This window comes from Phyllosticta citriasiana (genome assembly GCF_038021145.1).
Source record: "Phyllosticta citriasiana strain CBS 120426 chromosome Unknown IWZ02scaffold_4, whole genome shotgun sequence".
NCBI classification, from domain to species: Eukaryota; Fungi; Ascomycota; class Dothideomycetes; order Botryosphaeriales; family Phyllostictaceae; genus Phyllosticta; species Phyllosticta citriasiana.
The window spans coordinates 109010-123813 of NW_027117281.1; the positions used below are offsets into that span (position 1 = coordinate 109010).

General features: G+C 51.9%; 6 protein-coding genes across 6 annotated transcripts; 4 read left to right on the plus strand and 2 right to left on the minus strand.

Annotated features, from left to right (window-relative positions):
* Positions 1 to 483: 483 nt before the first annotated feature.
* IWZ02DRAFT_445751 (uncharacterized protein) lies at positions 484 to 1926 on the plus strand. The gene has a single exon (XM_066767185.1). The coding sequence runs from the start codon at positions 799 to 801 to the stop codon at positions 1513 to 1515; it is 717 nt and encodes a 238-aa protein (XP_066624241.1). The 5' UTR covers positions 484 to 798; the 3' UTR covers positions 1516 to 1926.
* IWZ02DRAFT_197143 (uncharacterized protein) lies at positions 1856 to 3207 on the minus strand. The gene is made up of 2 exons (XM_066762509.1): positions 3093 to 3207; positions 1856 to 3021 (listed from the first exon to the last, which is right to left on the minus strand). The coding sequence occupies exon 2, from the start codon at positions 2962 to 2964 to the stop codon at positions 2197 to 2199; it is 768 nt and encodes a 255-aa protein (XP_066624242.1). The 5' UTR covers positions 2965 to 3021; positions 3093 to 3207; the 3' UTR covers positions 1856 to 2196.
* Positions 3208 to 4035: 828 nt separating this feature from the next.
* Positions 4036 to 8730, minus strand: IWZ02DRAFT_373986 (ABC transporter; the record flags this gene model as incomplete). Its single annotated transcript, XM_066764737.1, has 7 exons — positions 4036 to 4230; positions 4275 to 4511; positions 4556 to 4638; positions 4686 to 7261; positions 7304 to 7751; positions 7796 to 8303; positions 8350 to 8730. The coding sequence occupies 7 exons, from the start codon at positions 8728 to 8730 to the stop codon at positions 4036 to 4038; spliced, it is 4428 nt and encodes a 1475-aa protein (XP_066624243.1).
* A 243-nt stretch (positions 8731 to 8973) lies between these two features.
* Positions 8974 to 9836, plus strand: IWZ02DRAFT_488704 (uncharacterized protein; the record flags this gene model as incomplete). The annotated part of the gene is made up of 3 exons (XM_066769492.1): positions 8974 to 9013; positions 9060 to 9099; positions 9143 to 9836. The coding sequence occupies 3 exons, from the start codon at positions 8974 to 8976 to the stop codon at positions 9834 to 9836; spliced, it is 774 nt and encodes a 257-aa protein (XP_066624244.1).
* A 715-nt stretch (positions 9837 to 10551) lies between these two features.
* Positions 10552 to 12208, plus strand: IWZ02DRAFT_373831 (major facilitator superfamily domain-containing protein; the record flags this gene model as incomplete). The annotated part of the gene is made up of 3 exons (XM_066764724.1): positions 10552 to 11769; positions 11813 to 11967; positions 12013 to 12208. The coding sequence occupies 3 exons, from the start codon at positions 10552 to 10554 to the stop codon at positions 12206 to 12208; spliced, it is 1569 nt and encodes a 522-aa protein (XP_066624245.1).
* A 528-nt stretch (positions 12209 to 12736) lies between these two features.
* IWZ02DRAFT_373581 (MFS transporter) lies at positions 12737 to 14701 on the plus strand (the record flags this gene model as incomplete). The annotated part of the gene is made up of 11 exons (XM_066764712.1): positions 12737 to 12796; positions 12841 to 12868; positions 12912 to 12973; positions 13016 to 13206; positions 13251 to 13679; positions 13725 to 13776; positions 13821 to 13830; positions 13872 to 14001; positions 14045 to 14184; positions 14229 to 14448; positions 14497 to 14701. 11 exons carry the CDS (start codon positions 12737 to 12739, stop codon positions 14699 to 14701), a joined length of 1527 nt encoding a protein of 508 aa, XP_066624246.1.
* Between the last annotated feature and the right edge of the window lie 103 nt (positions 14702 to 14804).

Here is a 14804-nt window from a genome sequence, read left to right on the forward strand (position 1 = left end):
CCTTTTACAATCTTTACTTGTCCATCGTCGTCATTTATTGATCGGCTAATGTCCTCACGCATTTATCCATGAAACTGTTCCCGCGTCTGTATCCAACCTTCTGGCGACGCAGAGAGCGCCCTGCAGGACCCTGAGATCGGCACGGCCCGCTCCGTTGCATCTTCTGTCATAGGTTGCCTCCCTGGTGGACATGTCCTTTCTTTTGATCTTTCGTTGCTTTGCCTGCAGCTGAAGATCATGGAGTTGAGGTTGCAGCGGCAGAGACTCTTGCTCTAGTTATCCCAGGCGAACGGAGCAGGAAAAGGCCTCAATTCGTGGCATTTCACAATGGAGTCTGTCTTCTTGACGTCGAATTGACCTCGCCCCATGGATGACCATCGCACGTCGGTGGCTGATGGACCATGGTCCTGTCGCTTGCACGCTAGCCCATTCTGGAAATTTCTTGACCTCAACCCATCCCAATCACTTGAACGGCTGCAAGAATGAACACCAGTAGGCAATATAGCCCTTATTTCTCTATATAGACATTTCCTTGAAGAGTTTTGGGCGAATCCAAGCCTCCTAGTCACGTTGGCTGTCCTACTTTGTGACTGTAAGGTCTGAGAGTTGTTCCCTCTTCTAAAAGACCAGTAGACGTCCTCAACAAGTACAGCGTACGCCTGGCTGTGGGTGTCTACTTGCCCACGCACTCCAGAGACAAAAAAACCCAGCCGCACCCATTTTGACCAAAACACCACAGCCGCGACACCACGTCGTCAACCTTAAGCCGCACGACGTCAAGCCGCACCACCATTCACAATGTCGTCGCCGAGCCTCTACGAGGATGATTTTGCTTCTGCCTTTGAAAGATTCACCCCGAGCATGCCAGCGTCTTCTATCCACGACGCTCCCTCAACCGACGACCTCACTCCCATCCTTCGTCGCATCGCCAACGGAATCTTCGAGCGCCAGCCTGCCTCACCGACTCGCTCTGACGACACGAGCTCGCCAGATCAATCTTCTCACTACGAGCTCGCCGCTGAAGAGTTGATTCCTGACGAAACCACATTCAACCACCGCGCCTCCGTCGTCGACCACGAGCACACCAACGACGACACATCTACCATCCAAGACACATACACCATGTCTCCCGTCAACAAGTCCTGCGAGCACGCAAAGCTCTACCCCAACCCAGACGTCGACTACAAGGCCGAAGCGCGAGCCCTAGTCAACAACATCCTCCGCGACCCACGTCTGGAGCAAGTCGACATTCAAGTCCTGCTCGAGCACATTCCGCAGATTCTCTCGCGCGGCCGCTCTCACCTCGAGGCGGCCTACCTCCACCACAAGCTGTCCGCCATGGCCGAAGACATTGGTCTCGTGCTGGCATCCACCACAAACAGACCCAAGACGTCGCGTCCTGCCCTGCTTCGCTCGCTCGCCAACCACCTGCTCGGCATGATGAACCTGTTTGCCATGAGCATGGTACGCCCTCCCTTTCCCCCATTCTCTACTCTTTCTAACTTCAACCCTTAAAGGAGCCCATCACCATCAAGCCCATCGACCTGGCCATGCTCTGCCCCTGCAATGCCTGCGGCCACGCGTGCCAGATCCCCAGCTGCACCGCTCCACAGCACGTCTGCGTCGCCATCGGCCTAGCGGCCAAGGACAGCGTGGCTCTCGGTCTGGGTGCTGGCGTCCGCGACATGCCTCCGCCGACCATCTGTCCTGGCTCTTGCCGCCTGCCGCACGGCCTGCGTGCCGTCGACGTCATCTGCGAGCCCTTCCTCGACGGCCCCGTCGCCGACCACGACCCTGGCTGTGTCTTGGGTCATGACCAGGCTCCTCTCCGTCGCGCCGTCCTGGAGGAGCACCGTCGCTTTTGTCCGGTGGCCAGCAAGACGGCCCCGGTGGAGGAGGAGGAGGAGGAGGAGGAGGGAGAGGAGCTGGAGGAGACTACGTCCGGCTCGGGTTCGCAGGAGAACGCGCGCCCCGTGCAGGCGGAGGGCTCGAGGAAGAGGAGCTTGTGGAACTTGCGTGCTTTCCGCAAGTAGGGGAAGGGAAGGAGAATTCAATTCTTGTAAATTAGTTACTGCATGAGTGGCCAATGGGATCCACTCACCCTATCGAAATCAGAAATCGACCGTTTAAAAAGATGCCTGCCTAAACTCCTCAGTCTCCAGGACCTCCGTCTCCCAACGCCAAAATCAAACAGTTCTAAGTCCTCCGCTCCATCTCCCCCTTCAGCCATTCCCTCAACTCGCCGTATTGCTCCTCTTCCGTGACAGAATAGTACCCAGCACTATAATCAAAACCAACAGGCAGCGGAGCAATGCGACCAAATCGCACCTCACGCAACCCCTTCAGCAGCGTCAACGGCTGCAGCAATTTCCTCGCCATCTCCACGCTGGGCCTGCTAATTGGAAAATTGGAAAGGCCATTCTGCCACTCAACAGCGACGCGAATGGAATCCAGGTTCGCCCCGGCATCCAACAACCTGGCCACAAAATACTGCAAGTACGCGGCCACCATGTCAAACATGTCCCGCTGCACCCACGCCGTGAGCCGTAGCTCCAACCTCCTCACATTCCGCAGCAGCCCGTCCCACACGTGCGGCACGCCATGGATCTTTTCCGGACCGCCGTGCTTCCCAAAGTCATATGCCGGATACGTCATGTGGCGGCCGCCGCACAGCTGGATGCCATTCGGATTGATGCGGACTTCGAAAGGGGTACGCGCGTAGAGATAGGAGGATGCTTCGGCGTGCACGTCGCGGTTGAGGCGGAGGATTTTGGTCGAGGTAGGTTCAGTGTCATGACGGAGCGTGCCGTTGGAAATTGCGTGGTATGGCACACATTTGGTTGGGAAGAGGAGGTCGTAGATTTGTAGGCGCAGTTCAACGGGCAGCCGTTCAAGCAACGACGTGCTGCTTTGTTGTGGGGCCCCACGGGAGAGACAGCGCGAGTGTGTAGGCTCCATGTTCATAGCGTACTCCGTGAATTTCAGGAGAAAGGTGGTCGATTGTTTGTTCAGCGTCTTGTGCTGTCAAAAGTCAAAAGATCAATCAATCGCTGACGTCAGCGATATCGGACTTGCACGCTGGAGGAATATACAGAAACAACGCTTTCCCAAATGTGACAAACAAGTCGTCTTTTGTTGTTGTCGGTGTGAATTTCTCACACCACCGCCTTGTGATAAAATAGATTCGGCCAGCTGCTGTGGGTCTGACGGTTGCATATCTGCACGTCGTTGCTGCGATCCGGAGATTTTTCGTGTCTCTCGGGCCGCGAGGCTGTCGCCCGACAACGCGAGACTGCCGCCCGAGCCGTGCCTGACGCTCAGGAGCTGTCTTTTCGTACATGACGTACAGCAATTGTGTCCTCGATCATCATTCTTCCTCATCATTGTGTGGTTGTCTCCAAGTGGCCAATATTCCAACGGTCATTGCGCCGGCTACAGGAAGAGCGAGGATGCAAAAGACGCGTCGAAAGGCACCTTGCTGTCCCGGCATTGACCGCATTTCGTGTCGCAGCGTATTGATTGTAGCTCGCCAGTCTGTACGACTGATTTCGACAATGAGATAGCCCAACGAAGGTCGCGAGAGGGACAGGCGCTGACTTTCTCGGCCGTCCTTGGCTGACGGCTTGGACGGATGTGATTTCGGCCATGTCGATGCGCGAGCGCGATGCGGGGAGTGGCGGAGAAGGTAGTGAGAAGGGCGTAGTCGATGAACCGGTCGCAGGGTGTGCAGCATGCTGCAGTGGTAGATGGATGCCGGTGTTGATTGTCGGTGAAGAGAGCCCCTCACGGCGTCCATTGCCGAGTCGTGGCGGTTGGATTGCCGAGGTCATTCTGGTGCAACATGGTGAGTTTGACGAGCAAAAGCAACCACTGTGCAAGTTTTCCACCAAGGTGGTGATCCTTTCGTCGCGAATTGATTCCGTCTTCAGCCTTGGCGTGATACTGAGATTCTGGAAATACGCCTGGATAAATAGAGGCTGAAAAGACAAGTGAATCGCTGCGTCGTCAATGTCATTCTAGCTCTACGTCTATCATCTACCTTGTCCAACTCATAATCTCTGATGGATGTCCAGCTGCAACGACTCTCGCAGAGTCAAGGACAATGCAATAGTCTGCATCCTTGACGGCTTCGACGCGATGCGCAACGGTAATGACGGTGCTCTCGCGCAACTCTTCACGCAAAACTTCTTGGATCCAAAGTGCCGTCTCCATGTCTATGGAAGCAGTAGCCTGACAAGTTAGCAATTGATTTAAGAAAGGAGCAAGAGAAGTACCTCGTCTAGAATGACGACAGGACTGCGCCTCAACACGGCTCGTCCAATGCCCACAAGTTGTCGCTGGCCTTGACTCAGATTCTTACCTCCGCCTTCGATGCGAGAGGATAGTGACCATTCGGGGCCGAGAATGCGGAGAATGATGGCTGCGCATTCTTCGTCCGAGTGCTCGTTGATGGGATCAAGATTCTGGCGCAACGTTCCAGGAAACAAGACGGGGTCTTGGGCAACAAAGCTCTGGTTCTGTTAGCTCGTGTCAGGCAGGTCAAGTAGGAACGCACAATCCGCTGGCGCCACGCATGGACGTTGACTTTGGAAATGTCCATATTTCCAACTCGAATTTGACCACCTGGCTGTGGGAGGACTACAAACGTTAGCAAGGTTGTTTAATGACAAGGAGTATACACTCACTCGTCGCAAGAAGTGTCAAGGCCAAAGTGCTTTTTCCAGACCCCGTCCGCCCAATGACGGCTGTAGTCGATCTTCCTGGAATTTGAAAGCTGACTTCGGACAATGATGGCTCCAAATGAGGAGCATACTTGACAGTGACATTGTCAAAAACAATATCGTCGCCATAGGCTGGCCATGAAGCTGGCGGATCAACAGTTCCCTCAGACTCCTCTTCAATGTGAAGCAGCTCCACCACACGTTCGACCGAAACAAAATCCATCTGGAGCGCTCCATATTGTTTACAGAGCGAGTGCGTGGCGACAACAAAGTTTGACGCAGTCGTAAGCATAAAGGCCGTCAACCCTGGCGAAAGATTGTCGTAAAGCGCCAGTAGTGTCAAGACAAAGGTCGAAAAGGCTGACAGAGCATCGAATCGATACATCAGCCACATTTGAAGGCTCCAGTAAAAGTGGTCCATCTTTTGAAAGGCATCCGTAACTCGAACGACACGGTCTTGAAAGTCGTGTTGTGCACGGAATGCACGAATTGTCGTCAACCCGTCGAGTAACACGCCAAAATTTGACATGAGCGGGCTGAGGGAAACCATCTCCAGACGACGTAGACTCTGCGAGGTCGGTAAAAATCGAAAGAAGATGAAAACAAACCATGCAGTCAAGGCGCAGGAAAAGACAAGAAACACGGGCGTGACCGATGCAATGACAATGATAGACGAAACCCAGGCGATGGTATACCAAGCAACGTTTTGTAGCTTGTCGCTGATTCCACCATCCAAAGTGCCAATGTCAGAAGTCAGCCTGTTCATCAACCGTCCAACAGGAGTAACGTCGTAAAAGCGAAAAGTTGCACGGCTAACTCTTTCCATGACTGCTCTGTAAAGACGCTTGCCTGCAGTGTAGATAATGACCAGCAAAAGTCCATCCGAGATGAAATAGACAAAGGCTTGAATCAAGGCGATTGCAAGGTATGCCAGCAGCCATGGGTGGACGTTGGATTCAGGAAATGGAAATTTGTCAAACAATCCTGAAAGACCATTGTCAAATAGACCGGAAAAGATGGAGTTGATGCGTTCACGAGGGCGATTGTAAGCTTCTCCCCAAGCTTTGAGAAACCAGTAGTTCATCAGTCTGTTCAAGCGAAACAGGGCAAAAGTGAGGATGAGAATGAGCCACCACTTGAGCTTTCCCGCCTTGATGTATTGCCAATACACCGATGCGACTACTCCACCTTCTGCTCGATATTCTTCCTCAATAAATTTGTCAGGAACTGCAGCAAGCTGCTGCTCATCGTGGAGCTTGATTTCTTCCTCAAGATTCGTCTCTTCAGCCTCGACAATTTTGGACAGACAAGCTTTGGCTTCCGAGTCGAGAATTTGAGCTTTGCCTTCGGAGATTTCCACGACGCAGTCTGCCAAGTGACAACACAAGTCGAGACGATGAGTGACCAACAAGACTGTTCTACCCTCCATCAGTGGGCCACGGAAGAGCCGTTTGACAATTGTTTCGGCGGTATTGTGGTCGAGAGCGGCCAAGGGATCGTCAAGCAGAAGAATACGAGCTGGACTGTAGATTGCTCTGGCTAGAGCAACTCTTGCACGTTGGCCTCCTGACAAACCGATACCATTCTCTCCCAAGTCGGACAAATCTCCATGTTTGAAATTTGCAAGGTCCGGAGTGAGTGCGCAAGTCTCCAAGACTTGTTTGTAGCGACGTTCTTGAAAAGGAGAGGAGAACAGAATATTTTGTCGGATATTCATGTGCTGCAGCCAAGATGATTGAGCACAGTAAGCCATCACCTCATCAGGAAGTCGAGTTTCGCCGCCCAGTGTATCAAGCTCTCCGAGTACTGCCTGCAAAAGAGCCGTTTTACCAGCTCCAACTTTGCCACAAATTACCACAAGTCCGTTGGGGAATGCAAGGTTGAGCTTGTCAAGGACTGGGCTTGTGCAGCCCGGCCAGGCAAACGACGCCTTTTCAAATGAAATTTCCGACGCTCCATCATCGGAATAGCGGTCCCGTTTGTCTGGCTCCTGCATGAAATCCTCGATACGTCCCATGGCAACCGTGGCATTCAGCAAGACTGTAATGAGGCTGGGAAGCTCTCTCAGGGAAGTTGCCAGGAGGTTGAAAAGTTGAAGCGCCGGAAATGCAACGTCCACAGACAGAGGTCGGCCAGCAATCACGGTATAGGCCCAAAAGGAGACGACGGGAAACAAAACAGTGGCAAGCATGTTGGTCGTGGCGATGGAAATGTTCCAAAGACTTGTGACGACCCGCAGGCGCAATTCTTTCTGTCTTGCGTCCATAATTTTGTCGAGCCACTTGTTTTGCCAGTCGTACCATCGGAGATGACGAATGGCTTCGACGAATTGAGAAGAAACTTGAAGTCGTAAGTCCGTGGCAGCTCTACGAACGCGTTCCCATTTAAGGAGCATCCGAACAAGAAAAGCATTGAGGATTTGGACTGCAATTACACATGTCATGCCGAGCAGACAGGGCCAGCCGAGAACTTTCCAGACGAGAATGATGGAAAAGATGAGTTGTAGAGGTTTGGTGAATATGTTGGGAAATTCCCAAAACCTGAATAGTCAGCCTAACCTCTCATACATTTGTCAGACGTACCTCTGTGCAACCTCGTAGACATCGCCCCTCAAAAGGTTAAGAATTTTTCCCATTGTGGCTGGCTGTTTTGGAGGCTTCTCTGGTGCCTTGATTTGAGATTTGCTGCGTGAGAAAACAAAAGAGACTTTGTTCATGAGTTTTTGCATCGAGGTTTTACCCTCGACGCCACCGTTTTGGTCTGCTGTCCCATTTTGCTTTTCCTCTGCCTTTTCACCACCATGAAACCCAAACGACTTGCGAGTCAATGCTTTTTCATACACCATGGTAATCATTTCACCTCTTGATCTTTCATAACAGCGTCTGCAGTACCAGAGAATAAAGACGACGGACTGTGCAGCGACGAGTCGTGCGAGAAGAATGAGGGCGGCGTAGATGATGGCAGCTCGATTTCCATCTTCCGATTCTATTGAACGTAGAAGCTGCTGCAACAAGACGGGAACCGACAAGTCTAGATCGTTAGACAGACATGGTAAATTTAGAGAGGCAGCTTACTGGCTACTAGCTCCACGATTGCAATGCAAGTGGATATGATGAGGTCGAGTCCATTAGCTTTCAACAGTCGACGAACAACGGATCCCCTGAGATCTCGAAACAAGAGATGCAATCTTGTGTGTTGAAATTCAAAAGGCAGTTTCCAAACATTGCTGTCATGAAGCTGCTCCTTGTAGCCGCGTGATATGAGAGGCGACATCCATGATACGGTCATGAATTGCCATAGCGTCAAGTTGTCTTCTGGACTGCGAAGTTCCGAGGTTGGTTCCGTAAAAGGTTTGCTGATTCCAGATGATTCCAAAGCAGGATTGCGCATTGGCATGAATAGAATGATGACCACAGCCAGTAGATTTACTCCGGTCTGGGCAATCGAGAACGGGTCAAGAGCCTTCCAATCGGACCAAAGGATTTGGGCAATCTGACAGCCAAGCATGGAGCAAAAGAGGACCATCAAAAGCTTGGGAGTAAATCTTGGCCTGTCAATGGCCAGTAGAAGCCATGATACAACCTGAGTCATGATTAGTGAACATATTGTGGAGGTTGAATTGCCTTACCCATGGCGAGATGTCGATGAAATTGGGTATTCTCGTACGAGAAAGACTGGCAGAAACAATTGCCAAGACAAGACCAGCAGAGGAGAGTACAATCAAACTGATTGGCCAAAAGGATATTCGTTTCGTGGCTCTGGGAGGATTTTGATCAATTTCTGAAGCAAAGGGTTTCCACCATTGCGGCCCTTTGGATAGGACTGGAAGAAGACAACGAGAGACCAAGACCAAAGCTGCAACGGCCGCCGGAGCAATGGATAGGTAAAGCTGCAGCTGGCTTGATGTGGTTGTTGTGGCTGTCGGGCCGAAGGGTTCTGGTTGGTGACATGATGGGAAACAGGCATCCCAGTAGAGAACGGTAGAACCGTCAAAAGCAAGAGAATTCATCCCAGCGATGACCGGAGAGATGACAGCAGCATTGCAGTCTGGATGGAAGAGTGGTGGCGTTGAACATGACGCGTGTTGAGCGTGCCGTCACGCAAATCCAATTAGGCATCGACCGACTTGGCCCCGAGCTTATCTCCGATCGGATCTTTCTCGCTCCGACACACGAGACCCACCCGGCGATCTTTCGTCATTTTGACCTTTTAACCCTCTCCCTCCTCACCCATTGACACCTCAATCGTCAACATGCATCTCAATCTCGCTGGAAAGGTCGTCCTCGTCACAGGTACGGCCTCTCTTAGCTACTCAGAGCTCCGCGTTGACATTTTCAGGTGGAACAAAGGGCATTGGCCGTGCCATTGTTCAAACATTGTACGTCAATCCACCTCGACATTGCTTCTTCTAACATAATAAGCCTCTCTGAAGGTGCCCATGTCCATTTCTGCTCTCGTACCCAGCAAGATGTCACCGACACTGTCAACACACTCCAATCTCAAGCTGCCGAGTCTGGAGGTTCCGTGACAGGTGCCGCGATCGATGTCTCGAACGAGAAGCAAGTTGTCGACTGGGTAAAGTCGAGTGCTGAAGCAAACGGCAAGATTGACGTCGTCATCCCCAACGTTTCTGCTCTCTCCATGGGCAACGATACCAGTGCATGGTCCAAGGCCTTTCAAGTCGACATCCTCGGTACCGTCGCCTTGGTCAATGCCTCCCTGCCGTACCTTGAAAAGAGCCAAGGTGCCATTGTAGGCATTTCCTCCGTCTCTGGCCGCGATGTCGATTTTACTGCCCCTTCGCCTTACGGAGCTCTCAAGGCTTCATTGACGCACTACATGGCTCAACTCACCCGCACACATGCATCCAAGGGCATCAGAGCCAACACTGTCAGTCCCGGCAACATTTACGCGGCTGATGGTGTGTGGGGTAGCATCGAAAAAGGCAACCCCGAGCTATTCAACTCCCAGCTGTCCAAGAACCCCACCGGAAGAATGGGTACCGTCCAAGAGGTTGCCAACGCCGTGGTTTTCCTGTCAAGCTCCAAGGCTTCCTTCATCAGCGGTACAAATCTCTTGGTCGACGGTGCCCTGTGTACAGGAGTCCAGCAATAGAAGTCGGATAGATCAATCGACAATCTCTATTCGGGGTTAAATGCGATTATCAAGCACTGGATTATGACGGGAACTCACAAATGGCCGTAGGCCACCAGAAAAAGGTTCCGAGAGCATTGCCAATCGCACGACCCGCCAATGAAATATTTCGATTCATCCAGGATCTTCTTCAGGCTCATTACCCCGGATCTGCACAGGGTTCCCAACAAGCCGACTCCAGGATCCGCTTGACAAATTCTTGTACAGAAAAAGTGGAGTTGTAACTGCAGGTCGCCAAGTTCTTCTCGCATACTCGCGTCGGGGAGGGTAAATCACGCCTGCTCTTGAAAACACTTGCAGCGTGATTGGAGTGCAGAGTCATGTTGACAGGAGGCGGGCAGCAATTCTTGGACCGAAGCTCAACTCCAACAAATCCACTGACGCTGAGTCGCAGCATCGGCAACCAATAAAGTCAAACAGACTTTCGCCAAACTTGGTTCCATGCCACAACAGTCACCACATTCTTCGGAAATACTCTGATCCGATTCCTTCTCCTCCACACGTGGAGGCGCTCGGCTTAACCCGACGCCAAAGGAGAGGGGTTGGATATATATGGCTTGATCGCCGGCGCAAAATCTAGAGAGAGCAATGACCACTGAAACACCATGGGTTCAACACAAGCCCAGCAGCATCTCGCTCGCAGGTGAGTAGAGCCAGTATTTGGGGATCAAGACTGATGATAGCTAGCCATGCGCATGAGGAGGATATCCCAGGAACAGTCAACCTCCAGGCATTAGAGGGTGACGACACTGCTCTCGGTCAAGCACTCTTTCCAGTCCCTGCAGACGACCCCAACGATCCTTTGCATTGGCCAAACTGGAAAAAGACGACCATTCTGGTGCTGTTGTCCTTTTATTCGTTCCTTGGAAATTCCGCTCTCCTAGGACCGTCTGTTTACATCCAAATTTACTCGAAAGAGTTTGGAATTTCCCCGACCACCGCGTCCAACCTGATTTCGTATCCAAACTTGACTTACGGCTTTGGGTCCCTTCTTTTGGTGCCAGCCTACCTCAAATTCGGTCGTCGGCCTGTGATGTTGCTGTCCATGGCCATGTACGTGTTTGGGCTTTTGGGAGCCTCCCGAGCCCACTCCTACAGCGGATTATTGGCAGCACGTCTCGTCCATGCCTTGGGAAGTGGAGTATGTGAAGCCCTTCCCGTCCAGCTTGTCAATGACATCTTCTTCCTCCACGAACGCGGCAAACGTATCGGCTTCTACACTATTGCGCTTTGTTGGGGATCGACTGGAACACTCTATGCTGGTTACATGCTGGCTGGAGGCTACTCCTGGCGGCTTTATTTTTACGTGGAGCTCGCCTTTGCCGCCGCTCTTCTAATCCTGTCCTTCATTTTCGTCGAGGAGACCATGTACAAACGCGATGGTGGCCAAACCTCCTCCAACCAGGACGCTGGCGAGAAAATGACTGCCGTCGAGCGTCTCGAATCTGTTCCAGTTGTTCCACCCCGCAAGACATTTCGCCAGACACTCAGAATCTGGAGTGGCATCGATCATTCAGTATCGTTCTTCCTCACTGCAGCTCGATCCTTTACCTACTTTTTGGTTCCCTCGGTCCTTTGGGTCATTACCAGCTTCGGTATCTACATTGGCCTCGGTGGACTTGCCTTTAATTACACCTTTCCGATCAAAATTGTCGCGTCACCTTACAATTGGTCTCAGGAAAACTCTGGTTTGATTGCCCTAGGCAACATCATCGGGTACGGATTGGCAATTCCCTTCACTGCCACCTCGGACTATCTTGCCGCTCGCCTTACACGAAAGAACAATGGCATTCGCGAAGCGGAAATGCGGCTTGGGGTAATGCTTCCAGCCATGATTATTGGACCAATCGGACTGATTGTATATGGTCTGACTGCGGAGAGAGACTTGCACTGGGTGAGTGGCCTTCTTGAAATCAGAGTCGTACTAATCTTCCCAGATTGGATACTTTGCCGGTGTCACCCTGGTCGACTGGGCAAGCTATTTCTACTTCACCTTTGCTCTTGCGTACTCGGTCGACTCCTACAACGTCAACACTTCGGAGATGCTTATTGCAATAAATCTTGGAAAACAGGCCATCAGTTTCGGAATGGGGTGAGTAATTCTCCTGCTTACCTTGATTCCACTGACAAGTAGTAGATTCAAACTATTGGACTGGATTTTGCAATCAGGTTATGCGGCGGTCATTGCTGGTGCCTTTGGTGCCGTTCTCTTCCTCAACAATGTCGCCCTTCTTCTCTTCATGTGGAAAGGAAAGAGTATTCGCAGATTCCTTGCACAGACTTGGTTGGCTCGCATGCACAAAAAAACCATCCGAGCTGTCGAAACTGCGTAACAGTACTGCCAGCTTGAGAGGGCGCTGTCATCCACACGGTCTCTACCGATGACGTCACCAATCTTTTGTCGCACATCTGCTGTACACTCGTGTAATTCATGCGTTGATCCATTTCAGGTTGGGTTTGTGTCCAGTCGGGTCATTCTTCACCGAGACCCCAGGAATCTCCAATTTGGACCCACTCGAATGCTGACGCGTCTAGGACGGCGTTCCTTTGAATGGCGATCCAAATCGACTAATGGCCAAGAACAAAGACGACGAAAATGTTTCAAACGCAAAATCATCTACCCTGCTCGGTAATGGTCGGACCTTGGCACTAAACCAATGCGAGTTGGGGGCAACTAGGCCGGTGGTAGAGTCGATCGCTCCAGTTTCCCCGCCTCCCCGCATCAACTGTTCACGCGGCCTCTCGATCCACCTACTAATCAGCCTGAAGACATGTTGTGAGCGTCGAGGTAAAATGTGAGCCTCCAACCTTGTTTGTTGATGTGCTGTCTTTTGTTTGTCTTTTGCTAATTTGAAGCAACCATGGGGCTTTGGTATACGCTTGGGGTCGCCTTTTTCGCCGCGATTGGCACCTTTCTCTTTGTAGGTGCTCCCGCCACTGCATGAATTTTCTAACGACGGATTAGGGATTTGACACTGGCATTGCCACGACTAGTGAGTAAGCCACCGCAGGATGAGACGTTTCTCATCTCGTTAGCCATTGCACATCAAAGCTGGATCGACTACATGAATAATCCCTCCGATGGCCTTACTGGCGCTGTAAGTTTGTCGATGAAGTCATGGATACAGCTGACAGTGTAGGTCGTCGCGGTTTACATTGCCGGAGAAGCTCTTGGGGCTCTGACGCAAACCTTCATCGGCGACAAGTTGGGACGCATCCGTTTCATGCAACTCATGTGTGCCGTTGTGACGGTTGGTACCGCTATTCAAACAGCCGCCGTCAACATTGGCATGTTTCTCGCGGGCCGCGTTTTAGCAGGCTACGCTGTGGGGTAAGACTCTTGACTCTTACAAGTTCGCAAACTGACAGGTACAGTGGCATGGTAGCAACAGTCCCCATCTACCTCAGCGAAATCTCTGACCCACAACACCGCGGCTTGATTGGTGGAATCTCTGGCTGTGGCATCTCCTTTGGCACAATGATGAGCAACTGGGTTGGATTCGCCTGTGGCTACGCTTCCTATGGACCTGTTCAGTGGCGTCTGCCTCTGGGCATTCAGATTCCGTGGGGTATCATCATGTTTTCCGGTCTTGCAACCTTCATGCCGAATTCTCCGCGGCAACTCATTCGCAGTGGCAAGATTGATCAGGCGAGGGCTGAGTTTATCAAGATTCGCCGGGATCTGCAGAGCCACGAGGTTCAGCAAGAGTTTGCCCTCATGCGTGGGCAGATTGAATTTGAAATGCGCCGCGAGATCAAAAGCATCAAGGAGATCTTCCACCATTTTCGCCACCCAGCACTGGTGTGAGTTGGATCTTTTTGAAATGGAGCCAAGGCTGATTTGTGCAGGTCGATTGCGGTGCAGACCATGACGAGCCTTACGGGTGTGAATGTCATCCAGGTATGTTGGACGAATGATGTGCGAATCAAGGCTGACGCTCGCAGTACTACCAAAGTGAGATCACTCCCGCTTGTGGAATTGACTGACGCGCGCAGCAATCATCTACAAATCCCTGGGAATCGACTCTCACACCATTCTCGCGCTGGCAGCTGTGTACGGCACAGTTGCCTTTGTTTCTAATTGCATCACGACCAAATATCTCACAGACCAATGGGGGCGTCGACCGTAAGCTTGTCCTTGTCTCGATGTCCTCCGCTAACGTGTGTAGCATGATTTTGACGGGAATGGCTGGCATTGTCGTCATTGAAATTTACGCCGCCATCATGTTGCACTTTTTTGACAATACGGACAACAAGGTCGGCAAAGGCTTCGCAATTCTCGGCATCTACTTGTTTGTTGTCTGCTACAGTGAGTCTCCTCAATGTCTACCGGGCTAGTGCTGACGTGAAAAGATGGCCTGCTCAACAGCACGACATGGCTGTACGGCGCCGAAGTGCTACCCATCGCCCTGCGAAGCAAGGTCATGGGCCTGGCAGCTGCTTCTCACTTCATAGTCAACGTTGGAGTCACCGAAGCCGGCCCCTCGGCTTTTGGCAACATACACGAGAACTACTATTACGTCTTTGTCGGCTGCACGCTCTTCTTCCTCGTCATAGCATACCTCTACTTTCCGTAAGACCCACTTCCAAGCGGTGGCTGTGTTTGCTCACAGTAAATTAGGGAAACACGACACAAGACGCTCGAGGAGATTGGCGCCGCGTTTGGTGAGAGCGTCGTCAAGGTACATGAAGATGGTGTCGTTGCAGAGCCGGTCCCGACAACGTTGGCGGATGATGCGCAGCCAGCGCACACGAAGCCGCCGAAGCCAACAACGGAAGCCCTTGAGATCGTTGGGTCGACCTCCAATTCTAACGGCACGGTGTAGGATGGTGACGGCTGGTCGTCTCTGGGCTTTCCATTTGAACAGGTGTTGAGCGCCAAAAGTGACGTTTCGCACAAGACGGATAGCGCGTCGAATATTTGGCGTC

What these genes read in the sequence shown, in the direction of transcription:
- IWZ02DRAFT_445751 (XM_066767185.1), top strand. Translation starts at nt 799, where the DNA reads ATGTCGTCGCCGAGCCTCTACGAGGATGATTTTGCTTCTGCCTTTGAA.
- IWZ02DRAFT_197143 (XM_066762509.1), bottom strand. Translation starts at nt 2,964, where the DNA reads ATGAACATGGAGCCTACACACTCGCGCTGTCTCTCCCGTGGGGCCCCA.